This window comes from Salvelinus fontinalis, unplaced genomic scaffold (genome assembly GCF_029448725.1).
Source record: "Salvelinus fontinalis isolate EN_2023a unplaced genomic scaffold, ASM2944872v1 scaffold_0260, whole genome shotgun sequence".
NCBI classification, from domain to species: Eukaryota; Metazoa; Chordata; class Actinopteri; order Salmoniformes; family Salmonidae; genus Salvelinus; species Salvelinus fontinalis.
In genome coordinates, this window is record NW_026600469.1 from 124313 (window position 1) to 152081 (window position 27769).

At 45.1% G+C, this 27769-nt stretch overlaps 1 protein-coding gene across 1 annotated transcript; it reads right to left on the reverse strand.

The window, feature by feature from the left end:
• LOC129845266 (ADP-ribosylation factor-like protein 6) lies at window positions 1-26002 on the reverse strand. The gene is made up of 8 exons (XM_055913137.1): window positions 25797-26002; window positions 21612-21762; window positions 17149-17210; window positions 14929-14997; window positions 14595-14689; window positions 8810-8939; window positions 8143-8198; window positions 1-66 (listed from the first exon to the last, which is right to left on the reverse strand). Exons 2-8 carry the CDS (start codon window positions 21732-21734, stop codon window positions 41-43), a joined length of 561 nt encoding a protein of 186 aa, XP_055769112.1. The 5' UTR covers window positions 21735-21762; window positions 25797-26002; the 3' UTR covers window positions 1-40.
• Between the last annotated feature and the right edge of the window lie 1767 nt (window positions 26003-27769).

Genomic DNA, 27769 nt, shown 5'->3' on the forward strand with positions numbered 1-27769 from the left:
CCCCCCCCCCCCCCCCCCGTCGCGTCGTTCTCTCAACCTCTCACGTTCTCATCGTTCTGATTTGATCTGGATAAAAAGAAAACGGAGGACAATCAGATCTCTAATTGTTCTCTGAGAAGGGGAGGGGTTATAAAAGGTCATAGGAGGAGCTATGAACAGTGGAAGGTTGATAGGGATCTAGAGACACGTCACAAAGGGAGAAAGGGAACGTGGACCAAGGCAGACGGCTGGAATGACGTGGACTAAAGGACCATTATGGGGTTATACTGCCAGTCTACTACACTAAACACTAATGACGTGGACTAAAGGACCATTATGGGGTTATACTGCCAGTCTACTACACTAAACACTAATGACGTGGACTAAAGGACCATTATGGGGTTATACTGCCAGTCTACTACACTAAACACTAATGACGTGGACCATTATGGGGTTATACTGCCAGTCTACTACACTAAACACTAATGACGTGGACTAAAGGACCATTATGGGGTTATACTGCCAGTCTACTACACTAAACACTAATGACGTGGACTAAAGGACCATTATGGGGTTACACTGCCAGTCTACTACACTAAACACTAATGACGTGGACTAAAGGACCATTATGGGGTTATACTGCCAGTCTACTACACTAAACACTAATGACGTGGACCATTATGGGGTTCTACTGCCAGTCTACCACACTAAACACTAATGACGTGGACTAAAGGACCATTATGGGGTAATACTCCCAGTCTGCTACACTAAACACTAATGACGTGGACTAAAGGACCATTATGGGGTTACACTGCCAGTCTACTACACTAAACACTAATGACATGGACTAAAGGACCATTATGGGGTTGTACTGCCAGTCTACTACACTAAACACTAATGACGTGGACCATTATGGGGTTATACTGCCAGTCTACTACACTAAACACTAATGACGTGGACTAAAGGACCATTATGGGGTTATACTGCCAGTCTGCTACACTAAACACTAATGACGTGGAATAAAGGACCATTGTGGGGTTCTACTGCCAGTCTACTACACTAAACACTAACGACGTGGACTAAAGGACCATTATGGGGTAATACTGCCAGTCTACTACACTAAACACTAATGACGTGGACTAAAGGACCATTATGGGGTTATACTGCCAGTCTACTACACTAAACACTAATGAAGTGGACTAAAGGACCATTATGGGGTTCTACTGCCAGTCTACTACACTAAACACTAATGACGTGGACTAAAGGACCGTTATGGGGTAATACTCCCAGTCTGCTACACTAAACACTAATGACGTGGACTAAAGGACCATTATGGGGTTATACTGCCAGTCTACTACACTAAACACTAATGACGTGGACCATTATGGGGTTATACTGCCAGTCTACTACACTAAACACTAATGACGTGGACTAAAGGACCATTATGGGGTTATACTGCCAGTCTGCTACACTAAACACTAATGACGTGGACTAAAGGACCATTATGGGGTTATACTGCCAGTCTACTACACTAAACACTAATGACGTGGACCATTATGGGGTTAGACTGCCAGTCTACTACACTAAACACTAATGACGTGGACTAAAGGACCATTATGGGGTTATACTGCCAGTCTACTACACTAAACACTAATGACGTGGACTAAAGGACCATTATGGGGTTATACTGCCAGTCTGCTACACTAAACACTAATGACGTGGACTAAAGGACCATTATGGGGTTATACTGCCAGTCTACTACACTAAACACTAATGACGTGGACTAAAGGACCATTATGGGGTTATACTGCCAGTCTGCTACACTAAACACTAATGACGTGGACTAAAGGACCATTATGGGGTTATACTGCCAGTCTGCTACACTAAACACTAATGACGTGGACTAAAGGACCATTATGGGGTTATACTGCCAGTCTACTACACTAAACACTAATGACGTGGACTAAAGGACCATTATGGGGTTATACTGCCAGTCTACTACACTAAACACTAATGACGTGGACTAAAGGACCATTATGGGGTTATACTGCCAGTCTACTACACTAAACACTAATGACGTGGACTAAAGGACCATTATGGGGTTATACTGCCAGTCTACTACACTAAACACTAATGACGTGGACTAAAGGACCATTATGGGGTTATACTGCCAGTCTGCTACACTAAACACTAATGACGTGGACTAAAGGACCATTATGGGGTTATACTGCCAGTCTACTACACTAAACACTAATGACGTGGACTAAAGGACCATTATGGGGTTATACTGCCAGTCTACTACACTAAACACTAATGACGTGGACTAAAGGACCATTATGGGGTTATACTGCCAGTCTGCTACACTAAACACTAATGACGTGGACTAAAGGACCATTATGGGGTTATACTGCCAGTCTACTACACTAAACACTAATGACGTGGACTAAAGGACCATTATGGGGTTATACTGCCAGTCTGCTACACTAAACACTAATGACGTGGACTAAAGGACCATTATGGGGTTATACTGCCAGTCTACTACACTAAACACTAATGACGTGGACTAAAGGACCATTATGGGGTTATACTGCCAGTCTACTACACTAAACACTAATGACGTGGACCATTATGGGGTTATACTGCCAGTCTGCTACACTAAACACTAATGACGTGGACTAAAGGACCATTATGGGGTTATACTGCCAGTCTGCTACACTAAACACTAATGACGTGGACTAAAGGACCATTATGGGGTTATACTGCCAGTCTACTACACTAAACACTAATGACGTGGACTAAAGGACCATTATGGGGTTATACTGCCAGTCTACTACACTAAACACTAATGACGTGGACTAAAGGACCATTATGGGGTTATACTGCCAGTCTACTACACTAAACACTAATGACGTGGACTAAAGGACCATTATGGGGTTATACTGCCAGTCTGCTACACTAAACACTAATGACGTGGACTAAAGGACCATTATGGGGTTATACTGCCAGTCTACTACACTAAACACTAATGACGTGGACTAAAGGACCATTATGGGGTTATACTGCCAGTCTACTACACTAAACACTAATGACGTGGACTAAAGGACCATTATGGGGTTATACTGCCAGTCTACTACACTAAACACTAATGACGTGGACTAAAGGACCATTATGGGGTTATACTGCCAGTCTACTACACTAAACACTAATGACGTGGACTAAAGGACCATTATGGGGTTATACTGCCAGTCTACTACACTAAACACTAATGACGTGGACTAAAGGACCATTATGGGGTTATACTGCCAGTCTACTACACTAAACACTAATGACGTGGACCATTATGGGGTTATACTGCCAGTCTACTACACTAAACACTAATGACGTGGACTAAAGGACCATTATGGGGTTATACTGCCAGTCTACTACACTAAACACTAATGACGTGGACTAAAGGACCATTATGGGGTTATACTGCCAGTCTGCTACACTAAACACTAATGACGTGGACTAAAGGACCATTATGGGGTTATACTGCCAGTCTACTACACTAAACACTAATGACGTGGACTAAAGGACCATTATGGGGTTATACTGCCAGTCTGCTACACTAAACACTAATGACGTGGACTAAAGGACCATTATGGGGTTATACTGCCAGTCTGCTACACTAAACACTAATGACGTGGACTAAAGGACCATTATGGGGTTATACTGCCAGTCTACTACACTAAACACTAATGACGTGGACTAAAGGACCATTATGGGGTTATACTGCCAGTCTACTACACTAAACACTAATGACGTGGACTAAAGGACCATTATGGGGTTATACTGCCAGTCTGCTACACTAAACACTAATGACGTGGACTAAAGGACCATTATGGGGTTATACTGCCAGTCTACTACACTAAACACTAATGACGTGGACTAAAGGACCATTATGGGGTTATACTGCCAGTCTACTACACTAAACACTAATGACGTGGACTAAAGGACCATTATGGGGTTATACTGCCAGTCTACTACACTAAACACTAATGACGTGGACTAAAGGACCATTATGGGGTTATACTGCCAGTCTACTACACTAAACACTAATGACGTGGACTAAAGGACCATTATGGGGTTATACTGCCAGTCTGCTACACTAAACACTAATGACGTGGACTAAAGGACCATTATGGGGTTATACTGCCAGTCTGCTACACTAAACACTAATGACGTGGACTAAAGGACCATTATGGGGTTATACTGCCAGTCTACTACACTAAACACTAATGACGTGGACTAAAGGACCATTATGGGGTTATACTGCCAGTCTGCTACACTAAACACTAATGACGTGGACCATTATGGGGTTATACTGCCAGTCTACTACACTAAACACTAATGACGTGGACTAAAGGACCATTATGGGGTTATACTGCCAGTCTACTACACTAAACACTAATGACGTGGACTAAAGGACCATTATGGGGTTATACTGCCAGTCTACTACACTAAACACTAATGACGTGGACCATTATGGGGTTATACTGCCAGTCTACTACACTAAACACTAATGACGTGGACTAAAGGACCATTATGGGGTTATACTGCCAGTCTACTACACTAAACACTAATGACGTGGACTAAAGGACCATTATGGGGTTATACTGCCAGTCTGCTACACTAAACACTAATGACGTGGACTAAAGGACCATTATGGGGTTATACTGCCAGTCTACTACACTAAACACTAATGACGTGGACCATTATGGGGTTATACTGCCAGTCTGCTACACTAAACACTAATGACGTGGACTAAAGGACCATTATGGGGTTATACTGCCAGTCTACTACACTAAACACTAATGACGTGGACTAAAGGACCATTATGGGGTTATACTGCCAGTCTACTACACTAAACACTAATGACGTGGACTAAAGGACCATTATGGGGTTATACTGCCAGTCTACTACACTAAACACTAATGACGTGGACCATTATGGGGTTATACTGCCAGTCTGCTACACTAAACACTAATGACGTGGACTAAAGGACCATTATGGGGTTATACTGCCAGTCTACTACACTAAACACTAATGACGTGGACTAAAGGACCATTATGGGGTTATACTGCCAGTCTGCTACACTAAACACTAATGACGTGGACTAAAGGACCATTATGGGGTTATACTGCCAGTCTACTACACTAAACACTAATGACGTGGAATAAAGGACCATTATGGGGTTATACTGCCAGTCTACTACACTAAACACTAATGACGTGGACTAAAGGACCATTATGGGGTTATACTGCCAGTCTACTACACTAAACACTAATGACGTGGACTAAAGGACCATTATGGGGTTATACTGCCAGTCTGCTACACTAAACACTAATGACGTGGACTAAAGGACCATTATGGGGTTATACTGCCAGTCTACTACACTAAACACTAATGACGTGGACTAAAGGACCATTATGGGGTTATACTGCCAGTCTACTACACTAAACACTAATGACGTGGACTAAAGGACCATTATGGGGTTATACTGCCAGTCTACTACACTAAACACTAATGACGTGGACCATTATGGGGTTATACTGCCAGTCTGCTACACTAAACACTAATGACGTGGACTAAAGGACCATTATGGGGTTATACTGCCAGTCTACTACACTAAACACTAATGACGTGGACCATTATGGGGTTATACTGCCAGTCTACTACACTAAACACTAATGACGTGGACTAAAGGACCATTATGGGGTTATACTGCCAGTCTACTACACTAAACACTAATGACGTGGACTAAAGGACCATTATGGGGTTATACTGCCAGTCTACTACACTAAACACTAATGACGTGGACTAAAGGACCATTATGGGGTTATACTGCCAGTCTGCTACACTAAACACTAATGACGTGGACTAAAGGACCATTATGGGGTTATACTGCCAGTCTGCTACACTAAACACTAATGACGTGGACTAAAGGACCATTATGGGGTTATACTGCCAGTCTACTACACTAAACACTAATGACGTGGACTAAAGGACCATTATGGGGTTATACTGCCAGTCTGCTACACTAAACACTAATGACGTGGACTAAAGGACCATTATGGGGTTATACTGCCAGTCTACTACACTAAACACTAATGACGTGGACTAAAGGACCATTATGGGGTTATACTGCCAGTCTACTACACTAAACACTAATGACGTGGACTAAAGGACCATTATGGGGTTATACTGCCAGTCTACTACACTAAACACTAATGACGTGGACCATTATGGGGTTATACTGCCAGTCTACTACACTAAACACTAATGACGTGGACTAAAGGACCATTATGGGGTTATACTGCCAGTCTACTACACTAAACACTAATGACGTGGACTAAAGGACCATTATGGGGTTATACTGCCAGTCTGCTACACTAAACACTAATGACGTGGACCATTATGGGGTTAAACTGCCAGTCTGCTACACTAAACACTAATGACGTGGACTAAAGGACCATTATGGGGTTATACTGCCAGTCTACTACACTAAACACTAATGACGTGGAATAAAGGACCATTATGGGGTTCTACTGCCAGTCTACTACACTAAACACTAATGACGTGGACTAAAGGACCATTATGGGGTTATACTGCCAGTCTAATACACTAAACACTAATGACGTGGACTAAAGGACCATTATGGGGTTATACTGCCAGTCTACTACACTAAACACTAATGACGTGGACTAAAGGACCATTATGGGGTTATACTGCCAGTCTGCTACACTAAACACTAATGACGTGGACTAAAGGACCATTATGGGGTTATACTGCCAGTCTACTACACTAAACACTAATGACGTGGACTAAAGGACCATTATGGGGTTATACTGCCAGTCTGCTACACTAAACACTAATGACGTGGACTAAAGGACCATTATGGGGTTATACTGCCAGTCTACTACACTAAACACTAATGACGTGGACTAAAGGACCATTATGGGGTTATACTGCCAGTCTACTACACTAAACACTAATGACGTGGACTAAAGGACCATTATGGGGTAATACTCCCAGTCTGCTACACTAAACACTAATGACGTGGAATAAAGGACCATTATGGGGTTCTACTGCCAGTCTACTACACTAAACACTAATGACATGGACTAAAGGACCATTATGGGGTTATACTGCCAGTCTACTACACTAAACACTAATGACGTGGACTAAAGGACCATTATGGGGTTATACTGCCAGTCTGCTACACTAAACACTAATGACGTGGACCATTATGGGGTTATACTGCCAGTCTACTACACTAAACACTAATGACGTGGACTAAAGGACCATTATGGGGTTATCCTGCCAGTCTACTACACTAAACACTAATGACGTGGACTAAAGGACCATTATGGGGTTATACTGCCAGTCTACTACACTAAACACTAATGACGTGGACCATTATGGGGTTATATTGCCAGTCTGCTACACTAAACACTAATGACGTCAAATACTCACAGGGACATTTCATCTACAGACGGAAGTCAAATGGAAATAAACCACAATTTAAATGAAGCTATTAGCTTCTACATATCACATAACTATGGTAAATAAATGAAGCTATTAGCTTCTACATATCACATATCTATGGTAAAATAAATGAAGCTTTTAGCTTTACATATCACATAACTATGGTAAAATCAATGAAGCTATTAGCTTTACATATCACATAACTATGGTAAATAAATGAAGCTATTAGCTTCTACATATCACATATCTATGGTAAAAATAAATGAAGCTATAGCTTCTACATATCACATAACTATGGTAAATCAATGAAGCTATTAGTTTCTACATATCACATATCTATGGTAAATCAATGAAGCTATTAGTTTCTACATATCACATATCTATGGTAAAAATAAATGAAGCTATAGCTTCTACATATCACATATCTATGGTAAATCAATGAAGCTATTAGTTTCTACATATCACATTTCTATGGAAAATAAATGAAGCTATTAGCTTCTACATATCACATAACTATGGTAAATAAATGAAGCTATGAGCTTCTACATTTCACATAACTATGATAAAATCACTGAAACACATTTAGTGAGCTGAAACCATGAGAGAGAGAGAGCGTGTGTGAATCGTCTGCCGTACCTTGCAGCCAATCAACGCCTTCTAGTAAACCCTCTCCTTTCACAGCATCGCTGGCACTGAAACAGACAGGAAGAGAGGAAGTCAGTGAAGACCAACGCTTCAACAACCATTAGAAAAGGCAGCGTTTTGTCATATATACAGTAATATCACAAAAGTGAGTACACCCCTCACATTTTTGGTAAATATTTGAGTATCACTTTTCATGTGACAACACTGAAGAAATGACACTTTGCTACAATGTAAAGTAGTGAGTGTACAGCTTGTATAACAGTGTAAATGTGCTGTCCCCTCAAAATAACTCAACACACAGCCATTAATGTCTAAACCGCGGGCAACAAAAGTGAGTACCGGTACACCCCTAAGTGAAAAAGTCCAAATTGGGCGATTGAGTGATTTTGCTGTCAGCACATTCAACGACGTAAAGAAAAAAGTATTTAAATAAGAATATTTCATTCATTCAGATCTAGGATGTGTTATTTTAGTGTTCCCTTTATTTATTTGGAGCAGTGTGTATATTAAAATAAAAACCTGTTCTGGAGGTTGGACTAAAACAGACCGTAATGAAATCTAATGTATTGTAACGGACTGAATCGTGGACCTGGTTTAGAAACGGTGAAATGTGTGCCCACGTGGATTCTGGGTGTTTTTAATAAACTAGTCCGTGTACCAGATGTGCCAGGGCTTGTCCTTGATGTTCTCCAGGCAGAGCAGCTGGGAGACCTTGACCGAAGACAGGGCGTCTCTCACGTCCATCTTGTTGGCGAAGAACAGCAGGGGGATCCGTCGGTGCTTTACGTCTACAGAGACGAGAATCAGGAAGTTGTGTTACAAGGAATTTAAAATGGTACCCATTCTGATTGTTTTTTTTTGGGGGGGGGGGGGGGGGGTCACTGACCTACACACCCCATCATGTTAAAGTGGAATTATGTTTTTAGAAATGTTTACAAATTAATTTAAAAAACGAAACGCTGAAATGTCTTGAGTCAATAAGTATTCAAGCCCTTTGTTACGGCCTAAAGGAGTCAACATGTGTTTAACAAGTCACATAATAAGTAGCATGGACTCAAAAATATAAGTTGCATTTGTGAATGTTTTATTTTATCTTTATTTAACTAGGCAAGTCAGTTAACAACAAATTAGTATTTACTATGACGGACCTAGGAACAGTGGGTTAACTGCCTTGTTCAGGGGCAGAGCGACAGATTTTTACCTTGTCAGCTCGGGGGATTCGATCTTGCAACCTTTCGGTTACTAGTCCGACGCTCTAACCACTAGGCTACCTGCCGCCGCTCTAACCACTAGGCTACCTGCCGCCGCTCCAACCACTAGGCTACCTGCCGCCTCTACACTCTAACCACTAGGCTACCTGCCGCCTCTACACTCTAACCACTAGGCTACCTGCCGCCTCTACACTCTAACCACTAGGCTACCTGCCGCCTCTACACTCTAACCACTAGGCTACCTGCCGCCTCTACACTCTAACCACTAGACTACCTGCCACCTCTACACTCTAACCACTAGGCTACCTGCCACACCTACACTCTAACCACTAGGCTACCTACCACCTCTACACTCTAACCACTAGGCTACCTACCGCCTCTACACTCTAACCACTAAGCTACCTGCCACCTCTACACTCTAACCACTAGGCTACCTGCCACCTCTACATTCTAACCACTAGGCTACCTGCCGCCCCTACACTCTAACCACTAGGCTACCTGCCGCCGCTCCAACCACTAGGCTACCTGCCGCCTCTACACTCTAACCACTAGGCTACCTGCCGCCTCTACACTCTAACCACTAGACTACCTGCCGCCTCTACACTCTAACCACTAGGCTACCTGCCACCTCTACACTCTAACCACTAGGCTACCTACCACCTCTACACTCTAACCACTAGGCTACCTGCCACCTCTACACTCTAACCACTAGGCTACCTGCCGCCTCTACACTCTAACCACTAGGCTACCTGCCACCTCTACACTCTAACCACTAGGCTACCTGCCTCCTCTACACTCTAACCACTAGGCTACCTGCCGCCTCTACACTCTAACCACTAGGCTACCTGCCTCCTCTACACTCTAACCACTAGACTACCTGCCACCTCTACACTCTAACCACTAGGCTACCTGCCACCTCTACACTCTAACCACTAGGCTACCTGCCACCTCTACACTCTAACCACTAGGCTACCTGCCACCTCTACACTCTAACCACTAGGCTACCTGCCACCTCTACACTCTAACCACTAGGCTACCTGCCGCCTCTACACTCTAACCACTAGGCTACCTGCCACCTCTACACTCTAACCACTAGGCTACCTGCCTCCTCTACACTCTAACCACTAGGCTACCTGCCGCCTCTACACTCTAACCACTAGGCTACCTGCCTCCTCTACACTCTAACCACTAGACTACCTGCCACCTCTACACTCTAACCACTAGGCTACCTGCCACCTCTACACTCTAACCACTAGGCTACCTGCCACCTCTACACTCTAACCACTAGGCTACCTGCCACCTCTACACTCTAACCACTAGGCTACCTGCCGCCTCTACACTCTAACCACTAGGCTACCTGCCACCTCTACACTCTAACCACTAGGCTACCTGCCTCCTCTACACTCTAACCACTAGGCTACCTGCCGCCTCTACACTCTAACCACTAGGCTACCTGCCTCCTCTACACTCTAACCACTAGACTACCTGCCACCTCTACACTCTAACCACTAGGCTACCTGCCACCTCTACACTCTAACCACTAGGCTACCTGCCACCTCTACACTCTAACCACTAGGCTACCTGCCACCTCTACACTCTAACCACTAGGCTACCAGCCCCCCCTACACTCTAACCACTAGGCTACCTGCCACCTCTACACTCTAACCACTAGGCTACCTGCCGTCTCTACACTCTAACCACTAGGCTACCTGCCACCTCTACACTCTAACCACTAGGCTACCTGCCGCCCCTACACTCTAACCACTAGGCTACCTGCCGCCTCTACACTCTAACCACTAGGCTACCTGCCACCTCTACACTCTAACCACTAGGCTACCTGCCACCTCTACACTCTAACCACTAGGCGACCTGCCGTCTCTACACTCTAACCACTAGACTACCTACCACCTCTACACTCTAACCACTAGGCTACCTGCCACCTCTACACTCTAACCACTAGGCTACCTGCCACCTCTACACTCTAACCACTAGGCTACCTGCCACCTCTACACTCTAACCACTAGGCGACCTGCCACACCAATAGTAAATAGTGTTTAACATGATTTTTTGTAATGACAACACATACAATTATTTGTAAGGTCTATCAGGCACGGTACAGTCTGTGGTCAATAGTAGTGCCCTTGATAGGGACCATGTGGGTTGTCTACAGACTAACACAGAACAAAAGACCAGGCGTTAACTGTGGAGATAAAGGGACATTACGTCAAAGAAGCTGCCTGCATATAATGATAATTAACCAGCATTAAAAACAAACAACAGTCTTGACAATCTTTCGGTTCTGGTTTCAAAGAATACTATTGGCTGGGTTCAAATGATCATGGGTTGGTTAGTCGTGGCATGGTTAAATTGATACCTGGGTGGTTCAGGAGCGTATAATGAGGATGATTCACCTGGGTGGTTGAGGAGCGTGTAATGAGGATGATTCACCTGGGTGGTTCAGGAGCGTGTAATGAGGATGATTCACCTGGGTGGTTGAGGAGCGTATAATGAGGAGGATGATTCACCTGGGTGGTTGAGGAGCGTGTAATGAGGAGGATGATTCACCTGGGTGGTTGAGGAGCGTGTAATGAGGATGATTCACCTGGGTGGTTGAGGAGTGTGTAATGAGGATGATTCAGCTGGGTGGTTGAGGAGTGTATAATGAGGAGGATGATTCACCTGGGTGGTTGAGGAGCGTGTAATGAGGAGGATGATTCACCTGGGTGGTTGAGGAGCGTGTAATGAGGAGGATGATTCACCTGGGTGGTTGAGGAGTGTATAATGAGGAGGATGATTCACCTGGGTGGTTGAGGAGTGTATAATGAGGAGGATGATTCACCTGGGTGGTTGAGGAGCATATAATGAGGGTGATTCACCTGGGTGGTTGAGGAGTGTGTAATGAGGATGATTCACCTGGGTGATTGAGGAGCGTGTAATGAGGATGATTCACCTGGGTGGTTGAGGAGCGTATAATGAGGATGATTCACCTGGGTGGTTGAGGAGCGTATAATGAGGATGATTCACCTGGGTGGTTGAGGAGTGTATAATGAGGAGGATGATTCACCTGGGTGGTTGAGGAGTGTATAATGAGGAGGATGATTCACCTGGGTGGTTGAGGAGTGTTAAATGAGGAGGATGATTCACCTGGGTGGTTGAGGAGCGTATAATGAGGAGGATGATTCACCTGGGTGGTTGAGGAGCGTATAATGAGGATGATGATTCACCTGGGTGGTTGAGGAGCGTATAATGAGGATGATTCACCTGGGTGGTTGAGGAGCGTATAATGAGGAGGATGATTCACCTGGGTGGTTGAGGAGCGTATAATGAGGATGATTCACCTGGGTGGTTGAGGAGTGTGTAATGAGGAGGATGATTCACCTGGGTGGTTGAGGAGCGTATAATGAGGAGGATGATTCACCTGGGTGGTTGAGGAGCGTATAATGAGGATGATTCACCTGGGTGGTTGAGGAGCGTGTAATGACGATGATTCACCTGGGTGGTTGAGGAGCATATAATGAGGAGGATGATTCACCTGGGTGGTTGAGGAGCGTATAATGAGGATGATTCACCTGGGTGGTTGAGGAGCGTGTAATGAGGATGATTCACCTGGGTGGTTGAGGAGCGTGTAATGAGGAGGATGATTCACCTGGGTGGTTGAGGAGCGTATAACGAGGATGATTCACCTGGGTGGTTGAGGAGTGTGTAATGAGGATGATTCACCTGGGTGGTTGAGGAGTGTGTAATGAGGATGATTCACCTGGGTGATTGAGGAGCGTGTAATGAGGATGATTCACCTGGGTGGTTGAGGAGCGTATAATGAGGAGGATGATTCACCTGGGTGGTTGAGGAGCGTGTAATGAGGAGGATGATTCACCTGGGTGGTTGAGGAGCGTGTAATGAGGAGGATGATTCACCTGGGTGGTTGAGGAGCGTGTAATGAGGAGGATGATTCACCTGGGTGGTTGAGGAGCGTATAACGAGGATGATTCACCTGGGTGGTTGAGGAGTGTGTAATGAGGATGATTCACCTGGGTGGTTGAGGAGCGTATAATGAGGAGGATGATTCACCTGGGTGGTTGAGGAGCGTATAATGAGGATGATTCACCTGGGTGGTTGAGGAGCGTATAATGAGGATGATTCACCTGGGTGGTTGAGGAGCGTATAATGAGGATGATGATTCACCTGGGTGGTTGAGGAGTGTGTAATGAGGAGGATGATTCACCTGGGTGGTTGAGGAGCGTGTAATGAGGAGGATGATTCACCTGGGTGGTTGAGGAGCGTGTAATGAGGAGGATGATTCACCTGGGTGTTTGAGGAGTGTATAATGAGGAGGATGATTCACCTGGGTGGTTGAGGAGCGTGTAATGAGGAGGATGATTCACCTGGGTGGTTGAGGAGCGTGTAATGAGGAGGATGATTCACCTGGGTGGTTGAGGAGCGTATAATGAGGAGGATGATTCACCTGGGTGGTTGAGGAGCGTGTAATGAGGATGATTCACCTGGGTGGTTGAGGAGCGTGTAATGAGGAGGATGATTCACCTGGGTGGTTGAGGAGCGTGTAATGAGGAGGATGATTCACCTGGGTGGTTGAGGAGCGTATAATGAGGAGGATTCACCTGGGTGGTTGAGGAGCGTATAATGAGGATGATTCACCTGGGTGGTTGAGGAGCGTATAATGAGGAGGATTCACCTGGGTGGTTGAGGAGCGTATAATGAGGAGGATTCACCTGGGTGGTTGAGGAGTGTATAATGAGGAGGATGATTCACCTGGGTGGTTGAGGAGTGTATAATGAGGAGGATGATTCACCTGGGTGGTTGAGGAGCATGTAATGAGGAGGATGATTCACCTGGGTGGTTGAGGAGCGTATAATGAGGAGGATGATTCACCTGGGTGGTTGAGGAGCGTGTAATGAGGATGATTCACCTGGGTGGTTGAGGAGCGTGTAATGAGGAGGATGATTCACCTGGGTGGTTGAGGAGCGTGTAATGAGGAGGATGATTCACCTGGGTGGTTGAGGAGCGTATAATGAGGAGGATTCACCTGGGTGGTTGAGGAGCGTATAATGAGGATGATTCACCTGGGTGGTTGAGGAGCGTATAATGAGGAGGATTCAACTGGGTGGTTGAGGAGCGTATAATGAGGAGGATTCACCTGGGTGGTTGAGGAGCGTATAATGAGGAGGATGATTCACCTGGGTGGTTGAGGAGTGTATAATGAGGATGATGATTCACCTGGGTGGTTGAGGAGCGTGTCCAGTTCGTCTTTAGCGACCACCATCCTCAACTTGTCTCCACTGTCCACCACAAAGATTATGGCTTGACCCTCCCTGGGGAGGGAGAGGGGGGGGGGGTCAACATGATTCACTGGCAGCACTACCTACCTACCTACCGTGTGTGTGTGTGTGTGTGTGTGTGTGTGTGTGTGTGTGTGTGTGTGTGTGTGTGTGTGTGTGTGTGTGTGTGTGTGTGTGTGTGTGTGTGTGTGTGTGTGTGTGTGTGTGTGTGTGTGTGTGTGTGTGTGTGTGTGTGTGTGTGTGCGTGTGTGTGTGTGTGTGTCTGAACTCACTTGTAGTAATGTTCCCAGAGGTTTCTGTATCTCCCTTGGCCAGACATGTCGAACACTGTGAAGGAGAGACTGGAGAGAAGAGGAGGTTTTAGAAGACTGGAGAGAAGACGAGGTTTTAGACTGGAGAGAAGAGGAGAATATAGACTGGAGAGAAGAGGAGAATATAGACTGGAGAGAAGAGGAGGTTTTAGAAGACTGGAGAGAAGAGGAGAATATAGACTGGAGAGAAGAGGAGAATATAGAAGACTGGAGAGAAGAGGAGAATATAGAAGACTGGAGAGAAGAGGAGAATATAGACTGGAGAGAAGAGGAGAATATAGAAGACTGGAGAGAAGAGGAGAATATAGACTGGAGAGAAGAGGAGAATATAGACTGGAGAGAAGAGGAGAATATAGACTGGAGAGAAGAGGAGAATATAGACTGGAGAGAAGAGGAGAATATAGAAGACTGGAGAGAAGAGGAGAATATAGACTGGAGAGAAGAGGAGAATATAGACTGGAGAGAAGAGGAGAATATAGAAGACTGGAGAGAAGAGGGGAATATAGACTGGAGAGAAGAGGGGAATATAGAAGACTGGAGAGAAGAGGAGAATATAGAAGACTGGAGAGAAGAGGAGAATATAGACTGGAGAGAAGAGGAGAATATAGACTGGAGAGAAGAGGAGAATATAGAAGACTGGAGAGAAGAGGAGAATATAGACTGGAGAGAAGAGGAGAATATAGAAGACTGGAGAGAAGAGGAGAATATAGACTGGAGAGAAGAGGAGAATATAGACTGGAGAGAAGAGGAGAATATAGACTGGAGAGAAGAGGAGAATATAGACTGGAGAGAAGAGGAGAATATAGACTGGAGAGAAGAGGAGAATATAGAAGACTGGAGAGAAGAGGAGAATATAGAAGACTGGAGAGAAGAGGAGAATATAGACTGGAGAGAAGAGGAGAATATAGACTGGAGAGAAGAGGAGAATATAGACTGGAGAGAAGAGGAGAATATAGAAGACTGGAGAGAAGAGGAGAATATAGACTGGAGAGAAGAGGAGAATATAGACTGGAGAGAAGAGGAGAATATAGACTGGAGAGAAGAGGAGAATATAGAAGACTGGAGAGAAGAGGGGAATATAGACTGGAGAGAAGAGGAGAATATAGACTGGAGAGAAGAGGAGAATATAGACTGGAGAGAAGAGGAGAATATAGACTGGAGAGAAGAGGAGAATATAGACTGGAGAGAAGAGGAGAATATAGAAGACTGGAGAGAAGAGGAGAATATAGACTGGAGAGAAGAGGAGAATATAGACTGGAGAGAAGAGGAGAATATAGAAGACTGGAGAGAAGAGGGGAATATAGACTGGAGAGAAGAGGAGAATATAGACTGGAGAGAAGAGGAGAATATAGAAGACTGGAGAGAAGAGGAGAATATAGAAGACTGGAGAGAAGAGGAGAATATAGACTGGAGAGAAGAGGAGAATATAGACTGGAGAGAAGAGGAGAATATAGACTGGAGAGAAGAGGAGAATATAGAAGACTGGAGAGAAGAGGAGAATATAGACTGGAGAGAAGAGGAGAATATAGAAGACTGGAGAGAAGAGGAGAATATAGACTGGAGAGATGAGGAGAATATAGACTGGAGAGAAGAGGAGAATATAGACTGGAGAGAAGAGGAGAATATAGACTGGAGAGATGAGGAGAATATAGACTGGAGAGATGAGGAGAATATAGACTGGAGAGAAGAGGAGAATATAGACTGGAGAGAAAAGTAGTGCACTATATTGGAAATATAATATGTAATAGTAGTAGAAGTGATACTGTTCAGACAACATTCCCCAACAACCTTCAAGGTATATATATATATATAATATAATATGTAATAGTAGTAGTAGTGATAACGTTCAGACAACATTCCCCAACAACCTTCAAGGTATATATATATATATAATATAATATGTAATAGTAGTAGTAGTGATAACGTTCAGACAACATTCCCCAACAACCTTCAAGGTATATATATATATATAATATAATATGTAATAGTAGTAGTAGTGATAACGTTCAGACAACATTCCCCAACAACCTTCAAGGTATATATATATATATATAATATAATATGTAATAGTAGTAGTAGTGATACTGCTCAGACAACGTTCAGACAACGTTCCCCAAAAACCTTCAAGGTTTAGTTCAGAACATTTGACCATCAGTCATCCAGTATTGTCTCATTGATCACCTTGATGTCTTGAACTTCTCGATGCTGAAGCCAATGGTCGGGACGATGTCTTGTGTCTGGGCCTGCATGACACAGGAATACATTAGTAATGGTTAATTACACAGGAATACATTAGTATTGGTTAATTACACAGGAATACATTAGTATTGGTTAATTACACAGGAACAGATTAGTAATGGTTAACTACACAGGAACAGATTAGGCTAACCGTACTGATTAAGGCCACTTAATGTTTCTATTAATTCATCTGGTCGTTCTATCCACGGCTGATTGTACACTAAACCACTACGTATAAGTATTAAGTATTATTAGGTAATTGACAATTATGTGTAAGTTCCCACCAGTGGCCAATTTCTAAAGCGGCAACATAATTTAGTGACCTACAACAAGATAATAGATTTCATGAATTATTAAATAAATGTCTTATTTTATTGTTAAATTAACCTTTCATTGTTACATATATTTTTTTTGGTTCAGATGTAAAAACTGCAGCTCTGCATCGAGCCATGGTGCCTTTACCAAGATCAGAGACCATCAGGAACAACTAGAAACCTCTGCTCTGCATCGAGTCATGGGGCCTTTACAGAGATCAGAGACCATCAGGAACAACTAGAAACCCCTGCTCTGCATCGAGCCATGGGGCCTTTACCAAGATCAGAGACCATCAGGAACAACTAGAAACCTCTGCTCTGCATCGAGCCATGGTGCCTTTACCAAGATCAGAGACCATCAGGAACAACCAGAAACCTCTGCTCTGCATCGAGCCATGGGGCCTTTACCAAGATCAGAGACCATCAGGAACAACTAGAAACCTCTGCTCTGCATCGAGTCATGGGGCCTTTACAGAGATCAGAGACCATCAGGAACAACTAGAAACCCCTGCTCTGCATCGAGCCATGGGGCCTTTACCAAGATCAGAGACCATCAGGAACAACTAGAAACCTCTGCTCTGCATCGAGCCATGGGGCCTTTACCAAGATCAGAGACCATCAGGAACAACTAGAAACCTCTGCTCTGCATCGAGCCATGGGGCCTTTACCAAGATCAGAGACCATCAGGAACAACTAGAAACCTCTGCTCTGCATCGAGCCATGGTGCCTTTACCAAGATCAGAGACCATCAGGAACAACTAGAAACCTCTGCTCTGCATCGAGCCATGGGGCCTTTACCAAGATCAGAGACCATCAGGAACAACTAGAAACCTCTGCTCTGCATCGAGCCATGGGGCCTTTACCAAGACCAGAGACCATCAGGAACAACTAGAAACCTCTGCTCTGCATCGAGCCATGGGACCTTTACCAAGATCAGAGACCATCAGGAACAACTAGAAACCTCTGCTCTACATCGAGTCATGGGGCCTTTACCAAGATCAGAGACCATCAGGAACAACTAGAAACCTCTGCTCTGCATCGAGCCATGGTGCCTTTACAGAGATCAGAGACCATCAGGAACAACTAGAAACCTCTGCTCTGCATCGAGTCATGGGGCCTTTACCAAGACCAGAGACCATCAGGAACAACTAGAAACCTCTGCTCTACATCGAGTCATGGGGCCTTTACCAAGATAAGAGACCATCAGGAACAACTAGAAACCTCTGCTCTGCATCGAGTCATGGGGCCTTTACCAAGATCAGAGAACATCAGGAACAACTAGAAACCTCTGCTCTGCATCGAGCCATGGTGCCTTTACCAAGATCAGAGAACATCAGGAACAACTAGAAACCTCTGCTCTGCATCGAGCCATGGTGCCTTTACCAAGATCAGAGAACATCAGGAACAACTAGAAACCTCTGCTCTGCATCGAGCCATGGGGCCTTTACCAAGATCAGAGACCATCAGGAACAACTAGAAACCTCTGCTCTGCATCGAGCCATGGGGCCTTTACCAAGATCAGAGACCATCAGGAACAACTAGAAACCTCTGCTCTGCATCGAGCCATGGGGCCTTTACCAAGATCAGAGACCATCAGGAACAACTAGAAACCTCTGCATCGAGCCATGGGGTCTTTACCAAGATCAGAGACCATCAGGAACAACTAGAAACCTCTGCTCTGCATCGAGCCATGGGACCTTTACCAAGATCAGAGACCATCAGGAACAACTAGAAACCTCTGCTCTGCATCGAGCCATGGGGCCTTTACCAAGATCAGAGACCATCAGGAACAACTAGAAACCTCTGCATCGAGCCATGGGGTCTTTACCAAGATCAGAGACCATCAGGAACAACTAGAAACCTCTGCTCTGCATCGAGCCATGGGACCTTTACCAAGATCAGAGACCATCAGGAACTAGAAACCTCTGCTCTGCATCGAGCCATGGGGCCTTTACCAAGATCAGAGACCATCAGGAACAACTAGAAACCTCTGCTCTGCATCGAGCCATGGTGCCTTTACCAAGATCAGAGACCATCAGGAACAACTAGAAACCTCTGCATCGAGCCATGGTGCCTTTACAGAGATCAGAGACCATCAGGAACAACTAGAAACCTCTGCTCTGCATCGAGCCATGGTGCCTTTACAGAGATCAGAGACCATCAGGAACAACTAGAAACCTCTGCTCTGCATCGAGCCATGGGGCCTTTACCAAGATCAGAGACCATCAGGAACAACTAGAAACCTCTGCTCTGCATCGAGCCATGGGGCCTTTACCAAGATCAGAGACCATCAGGAACAACTAGAAACCTCTGCTCTGCATCGAGCCATGGGGCCTTTACCAAGATCAGAGACCATCAGGAACAACTAGAAAACTCTGCTCTGCATCGAGCCATGGTGCCTTTACCAAGATCAGAGACCATCAGGAACAACTAGAAAACTCTGCTCTGCATCGAGCCATGGGGCCTTTACCAAGATCAGAGACCATCAGGAACAACTAGAAACCTCTGGACTGTCTCCGAGACGCTTGGAGTGGACAGGAAGTGGTTGATGCAGAGAGAGAAGAAGACCAGGGTTGAGGGATAGATGACCCCCAAGACGCTTGGAGTGGACAGGAAGTGGTTGATGCAGAGAGAGAAGAAGACCAGGGTTGAGGGATATCAGGGATAGATGACCCCCAAGACGCTTGGAGTGGACAGGAAGTGGTTGATGCAGAGAGAGAAGAAGAAGACCAGGGTTGAAGGATATCAGGGACAGAAGACCTCCAAGACGTTTGGAGTGGACAGGAAGTGGTTGATGCAGAGAGAGAGAGAGAGAGAAGAAGACCAGGGTTGAAGGATATCAGGGATAGATGACCTACAGGGGTGGATAAACATGCTAACAATTTAGGGACTAGAAGATGACTATTGGGCGACTCCTCATGCAGTTAGGGCCGAGGCATCGTCATTCTGTTGACCTTCATTCATCCAGGTGATTCTGTTAATTGGTCCACCACCTGCACCTTTGTAACACAACAGTAGAGAAGGACATTTGAAACTGTCTTCAGGCTTCAGGAAGACAAGTTCAACTAATTAACAAGAGGAGCAGGACAGCAAATGTGAATCAACGTTCAATAATGAATTGAAAGTTGTGTGTTCGGGTCTTTGTTGTATGGCCTCTTACCGATCCTCCATCCATGACCTCACTTCCTGTAGCAACACTTCTCTATTCAACACATTACAGATCCTCCATCCATGACCTCACTTCCTGTAGCATCACTTCTCTATTCTACACATTACTGATCCTCCATCCATGACCTCACTTCCTGTAGCAACACTTCTATATTCAACACATTACAGATCCTCCATCCATGACCTCACTTCCTGTAGCAACACTTCTATATTCAACACATTACAGATCCTCCATCCCTGACCTCACTTCCTGTAGCAACACTTCTCTATTCTACACATTACTGATCCTCCATCCATGACCTCACTTCCTGTAGCAACACTTCTCTATTCTACACATTACAGATCCTCCATCCATGACCTCACTTCCTGTAGCAACACTTCTCTATTCTACACATTACAGATCCTCCATCCATGACCTCACTTCCTGTAGCAACACTTCAACACATTACAGATCCTCCATCTCCTCCTCTCTCTCTCTCTCTCTCTCTCTCTCTCTCTCTCTCTCTCTCTCTCTCTCTCTCTCTCTCTCTCTCCATCTCCTCCATCTCCTCCTCTCTCTCTCTCACCATCTCTCTCTCTCTCTCCATCTCCTCCTCTCTCTCTCCCTCCTCTCTCTCTCTCCATCTCTCTCTCCATCTCCTCTTCTCTACCTCTCTCCCAGCGGTGTCTCCTTGTTCCTTTCTCCACCATCCCTCTTCAGGAGGACATGGAATCCGTATCCTCTGAAAACCAGTAACTGTACTGACTTACTCTAATCCTAAAGTGTCTTCATTTGTTTACACCTGTATGTATACATGTGACTTTTACAAGCCGTATCTTTAAGTGGCCGTACTATATCACAGCGAAACCACTAACTCATTCTCATCTAGAGGCCCATGAAGTAAGTAGACCTAATTGATCCCAGGCTACTAGTGTAGAACTTACATTGGATGGTTTGAGTTGGTTGATGATCGTGGTCTTACCGCTGTTGTCCAATCCCAGACACAGAACGTTGACTTGCTTCTTCTTCAGGCCCAGCCAGCCAGCTAGTTTATCAAACAGACCCATTGTTGTTCCGTCTTATTCCCGGGGGTCTCTGTTGAAGAAAAAAAGATACTGTATTATAGTAGCTAAGACCATCACACAGCAATAAACGTGTGACAACTGAATGTGCACTGCAAACCCGGGGTGTTGGGCCTAATCGTTAGTCTACAACCCGGAGTGTCGGGCCTAATCATTAGTCTACAACCCGGGGTGTCGGGCCTAATCATTAGTCTACAACCCGGGGTGTCGGGCCTAATCATTAGTCCAAATGACCCGGGGTGTAGGGCCTAATCATTAGTCCAAATGACCTGGGGTGTAGGGCCTGATCATTAGTCCAAATGACCCGGGGTGTCGGGCCTGATCATTAGTCTACAACCCGGAGTGTCGGGCCTAATCATTAGTCTACAACCCGGGGTGTCGGGCCTAATCGTTAGTCTACAACCCGGAGTGTCGGGCCTAATCATTAGTCTACAACCCGGGGTGTCGGGCCTAATCATTAGTCTACAACCCGGGGTGTCGGGCCTGATCATTAGTCTACAACCCGGGGTGTCGGGCCTAATCATTAGTCCAAATGACCCGGGGTGTCGGGCCTAATCATTAGTCCAAATGACCCGGGGTGTAGGGCCTAATCGTTAGTCCAAATGACCTGGGGTGTAGGGCCTGATCATTAGTCCAAATGACCCGGGGTGTAGGGCCTAATCGTTAGTCTACAACCCGGGGTGTCGGGCATAATCATTAGTCCAAACAACCCGGGGTGTCGGGCCTAATCATTAGTCCAAACGACCCGGGGTGTCGGGCCTAATCTTTAGTCCAAATGACCCGGGGTGTCGGGCCTAATCATTAGTCTACAACCCAGGGTGTCGGGCCTAATCATTAGTCCAAATGACCCGGGGTGTTGGGCCTAATCATTAGTCTACAACCCGGGGTGTCGGGCCTGATCAGTAGTCTACAACCCGGGGTGTCGGGCCTAATCATTAGTCTACAACCCGGGGTGTCGGGCCTGATCAGTAGTCTACAACCCGTGGCGTAGGGCCTAATCATTAGTTAACAACCCGGGGTGTCGGGCCTGATCATTAGTCTACAACCCGGGGTGTCGGGCCTGATCATTAGTCTACAACCCGGGGTGTCGGGCCTAATCATTAGTCTACAACCCGGGGTGTCAGGCCTGATCATTAGTCTACAACCCGTGGTGTCGGGCCTAATCATTAGTCTACAACCCGGGGTGTCGGGCCTAATCATTAGTCCAAACAACCCGTGGCGTAGGGCCTAATCATTAGTCCAAACAACCCGGGGTGTATGGCCTAATCATTAGTCCAAACAACCCGGGGTGTAGGGCCTAATCATTAGTCCAAACAACCCGGGGTGTAGGGCCTAATCATTAGTCTACAACCCGGGGTGTAGGGCCTAATCATTAGTCCAAACAACCCAGGGTGTAGGGCCTAATCATTAGTCCAAACAACCCGGGGTGTCGGGCCTGATCATTAGTCCAAACAACCCGTGGCGTAGGGCCTAATCATTAGTCCAAACAACCCAGGGTGTAGGGCCTAATCATTAGTCTACAACCCGGGGTGTAGGGCCTAATCTTTAGTCCAAACAACCCGGGGTGTCGGGCCTAATCATTAGTCCAAACAACCTGGGGTGTCGGGCCTAATCATTAGTCGAAACAACCCGGGGTGTCGGGCCTAATTATTAGTCCAAACAACCTGGGGTGTCGGGCATAATCATTAGTCCAAACAACCCGGGGTGTCGGGCCTAATCTTTAGTCCAAACGACCCGGGGTGTAGGGCCTAATCATTAGTCCAAATGACCCGGGGTGTAGGGCCTAATCATTAGTCTACAACCCGGGGTGTAGGGCATAATCATTAGTCTACAACCCGGGGTGTAGGGCCTAATCATTAGTCTACAACCCGGGGTGTCGGGCCTAATCATTAGTCCAAACAACCCGGGGTGTCGGGCCTGATCATTAGTCTACAACCCGGGGTGTCGGGCCTAATCATTAGTCCAAACAACCCGGGGTGTAGGGCCTAATCATTAGTCCAAACAGTTGCAAAACGAGTTTCTATTGGACAAAATCAGGTAGGACTCTGACATTGTTCGTCCTAATACTTCTACATTCCATTCTTTTACCTTTTAGATTAGTGCGTATTGTTAGATATTACTACACTGCTGAAGCTAGGAACAAAACCATTTCACTACACTGGCAATAACATCTTCTAAATATGTGTGTGTGACCAATAACATTTGATTTGATTTTTAGCTTCCGTTTAAGAAACGTTTTGCAACAGAATCGGCATAATGAATACGCCCCCAGGTATGTATCCACAGACATCCACATAGCATGGTAAGAGAGCTTAGCTCTGTCTGCTTGGCTGGAAGACGGAACTGCGATGACGCGAAGGCATAAGACCTTCGTCTACCGAACGCAAACCAAGCTAACGTACTTCTACATGCCTACATGCTCTCTTAAGAACCTTGAGGATCTGGAAACGGAGCTGGTGGGCAGTGCTCTGAAGTTGAGTCAGACCAGGATGAAGTGGGCCTACCTGCGGCAACAGGTGTGGTAGAGACTTCCAGCGTTTTCCCTGAGAATCCTACCAGGGATGATTGTGGACCGGTAGGTGGGAGAGTTTTGTGTAGGCCTGGTGTAGGATCATTTAGGGACAACGTAGTGGGATGAGGTGGTGGGGGCCGACAGCCTGGTGTAGGATCATTTAGGGACAACGTAGTGGGATGAGGTGGTGGGGTCCAACAGCCTGGTGTAGGATCATTTAGGGACAACGTAGTGGGATGAGGTGGTGGGGGCCAACAGCCTGGTGTAGGATCATTTAGGGACAACGTAGTGGGATGAGGTGGTGGGGGCCAACAGCCTGGTGTAGGATCATTTAGGGACAACGTAGTGGGATGAGGTGGTGGGGGCCGACAGCCTGGTGTAGGATCATTTAGGGACAACGTAGTGGGATGAGGTGGTGGGGGGCCAACAGCCTGGTGTAGGATCATTTAGGGACAGAGTAGTGGGATGAGGTGGTGGGGGCCGACAGCCTGGTGTAGGGTCATTTAGGGACAACGTAGTGGGATGAGGTGGTGGGGTCCAACAGCCTGGTGTAGGATCATTTAGGGACAACGTAGTGGGATGAGGTGGTGGGGGCCGACAGCCTGGTGTAGGATCATTTAGGGACAACGTAGTGGGATGAGGTGGTGGGGGGCCGACAGCCTGGTGTAGGATCATTTAGGGACAACGTAGTGGGATGAGGTGGTGGGGTTTTGGGGGGGGGGGGGGGGGCAGTGTATAGGTGTAGGGCAGTGGAGTCTGCTGAGGGGAGAACGGTTCATTAGAATGGCTGGAATGGAGTAAATGGAATGGTATCAGAAACATGGTTTTCATGGGTTACATACCATTCCATCTATTACATTCCATTCCAGCCGTTATAATGAGCAGTTCTCCCCGCAGCAGCCTCCACTGGTGCAGGGTTAGATGGTGATGCAATTTATGATTTTCGCATGCCCCCTTTTTTTTTATAAACCAAAATGTTCAATCCGCACTCTGACCTGCGAAAGACAGCAATACGCAACACAGCGTCTAGTCTGCCGCAAATTCCCACGAAGAAGAAGAGGGTTTAGCCACTAGCTAGCTGACTGGCTAACTTAGCATTTCAATAGCTACAGCAAGCGCCACACGTAGCAATATGTTTCTTTCTTCACATTTAGGGTAGTTGAGGGTCTCGTTTTGATTCATAGCTAATGCGCCAGCAACAACGAAAGAGAATGGAGTTGATACCCTGTCTGATGTAGCTAGCTAGCTAGTTAGCGTAACATGTTAGGCTAGCTAGCTGTTAATAAATTAGCAAACTGACGTTAGCTAGCCATCTGGTTAGATAGTTAGCAGCGTGACCAGCTAGCTATTTTAGTAAACCTTCATCCTTGGACCTAGTTTACCAAAACGTAGCTTGACCAGCTTTGAGTTGACTAAACTGGGTTTAATGGGATGTACTCAAGGTGCCTATAATCTCATTGATAGCAACGATAGCTAGCTAGCAAACGTTAGCTATCTTCTTACGGCAGCATATGTGTAATGTATATTCTCTTTACCTGTAAGAGATCTTTATGTACGATTCTTCTAACTTTTTGTTTTCTTCAAATATCAAACGTTTCGTTTTCGAAACTCAGTCATAACCAGTCAGCCCGATGACATGTTGATGTTTTCAGTCATTTCTCTTGTCACAACATGCCAGTGTGTTTTGGTCCTCAGAAAGCACTGGGAGTTTACACGGCGTTGTCTGGACGACGGACACGACGTAGCTAGACTTTTTGTATCTGGCTCAAGTGCACAAATCCGCTGGACATCATGGGCATTACAACCAATGATGATTACACTACTTCTTACCATAAAATCACTAAATCACACCAATAGGAAGAATATTTTAATAGTTGAGTCAAAATGATGGCAATACTATATTACACCACCCCCAGCAGAGCCTACATTTTTTTTTACAAACACCCAGCCTACAAGGCTTTTATTGATCACCAGTTAGGGCGTAATGTCCCTTAATAAATTATACAAAAATACATTTGAAAATTGTAAGGAGGGGGGGGAAGCATTCATAATGTGTATATGTATACTACTACAGATCCCAGAGTGCATTGCTGGGGCAGGAGGGAGGAAGTGGTGTCGCCCCCGCAAAAACGTCCTAAGCATCTGTTGCACAGATCCACCCCATGAGAGCGCTCAATGTCAGGACAATATGTGGGGATCTCTCCAGTCACATGGATGAATGAGGACGATGATTGGTGTGTGTATGTGTGTGTGTGGGAGGGGGAGAGAGAAAGATAACATTCTTATCATTCACCCTACTCATGTGTGTTGTCTGAGTCTATTTAACCTGTCAGTGTGTATATTGATGTGATGTATCTGTCTATTTAACCTGTCAGTGTGTATATTGATGTGATGTCTGAGTCTATTTAACCTGTCAGTGTGTATATTGATGTGTTGTATCTGTCTGAGTCTATTTAACCTGTCAGTGTGTATATTGATGTGTTGTATCTGTCTGAGTCTATTTAACCTGTCAGTGTGTATATTGATGTGATGTATCTGTCTATTTAACCTGTCAGTGTGTATATTGATGTGATGTATCTGTCTATTTAACCTGTCAGTGTGTATATTGATGTGTTGTATCTGTCTGAGTCTATTTAACCTGTCAGTGTGTATATTGATGTGATGTATCTGTCTATTTAACCTGTCAGTGTGTATATTGATGTGATGTCTGAGTCTATTTAACCTGTCAGTGTGTATATTGATGTGTTGTATCTGTCTATTTAACCTGTCAGTGTGAATATTGATGTGATGTATCTGTCTATTTAACCTGTCAGTGTGAATATTGATGTGTTGTATCTGTCTATTTAACCTGTCAGTGTGAATATTGATGTGATGTATCTGTCTATTTAACCTGTCAGTGTGAATATTGATGTGATGTATCTGTCTATTTAACCTGTCAGTGTGTATATTGATGTGATGTCTGAGTCTATTTAACCTGTCAGTGTGTATATTGATGTGATGTATCTGTCTATTTAACCTGTCAGTGTGTATATTGATGTGTTGTTTGAGTCTATTTAACCTGTCAGTGTGTATATTGATGTGTTGTATCTGTCTATTTAACCTGTCAGTGTGTATATTGATGTGATGTATCTGTCTATTTAACCTGTCAGTGTGTATATTGATGTGTTGTTTGAGTCTATTTAACCTGTCAGTGTGTATATTGATGTGATGTATCTGTCTATTTAACCTGTCAGTGTGTATATTGATGTGATGTATCTGTCTATTTAACCTGTCAGTGTGTATATTGATGTGTTGTATCTGTCTATTTAACCTGTCAGTGTGTATATTGATGTGATGTATCTGTCTATTTAACCTGTCAGTGTGTATATTGATGTGATGTATCTGTCTATTTAACCTGTCAGTGTGTATATTGATGTGATGTATCTGTCTGAGTCTATTTAACCTGTCAGTGTGTATATTGATGTGATGTATCTGTCTATTTAACCTGTCAGTGTGTATATTGATGTGA

What these genes read in the sequence shown, in the direction of transcription:
- LOC129845266 (XM_055913137.1), bottom strand. Translation starts at nt 21,734, where the DNA reads ATGGGTCTGTTTGATAAACTAGCTGGCTGGCTGGGCCTGAAGAAGAAG. An exon ending in CTCTGGGAACATTACTACAA is followed by an intron (nt 14,690 to 14,928) that starts GTGAGTTCAGAC and finishes CTCCCTCCCCAG; the next exon opens with GGAGGGTCAAGCCATAATCT. An exon ending in GACAAGCCCTGGCACATCTG is followed by an intron (nt 8,199 to 8,809) that starts GTACACGGACTA and finishes TGTCTGTTTCAG; the next exon opens with TGCCAGCGATGCTGTGAAAG.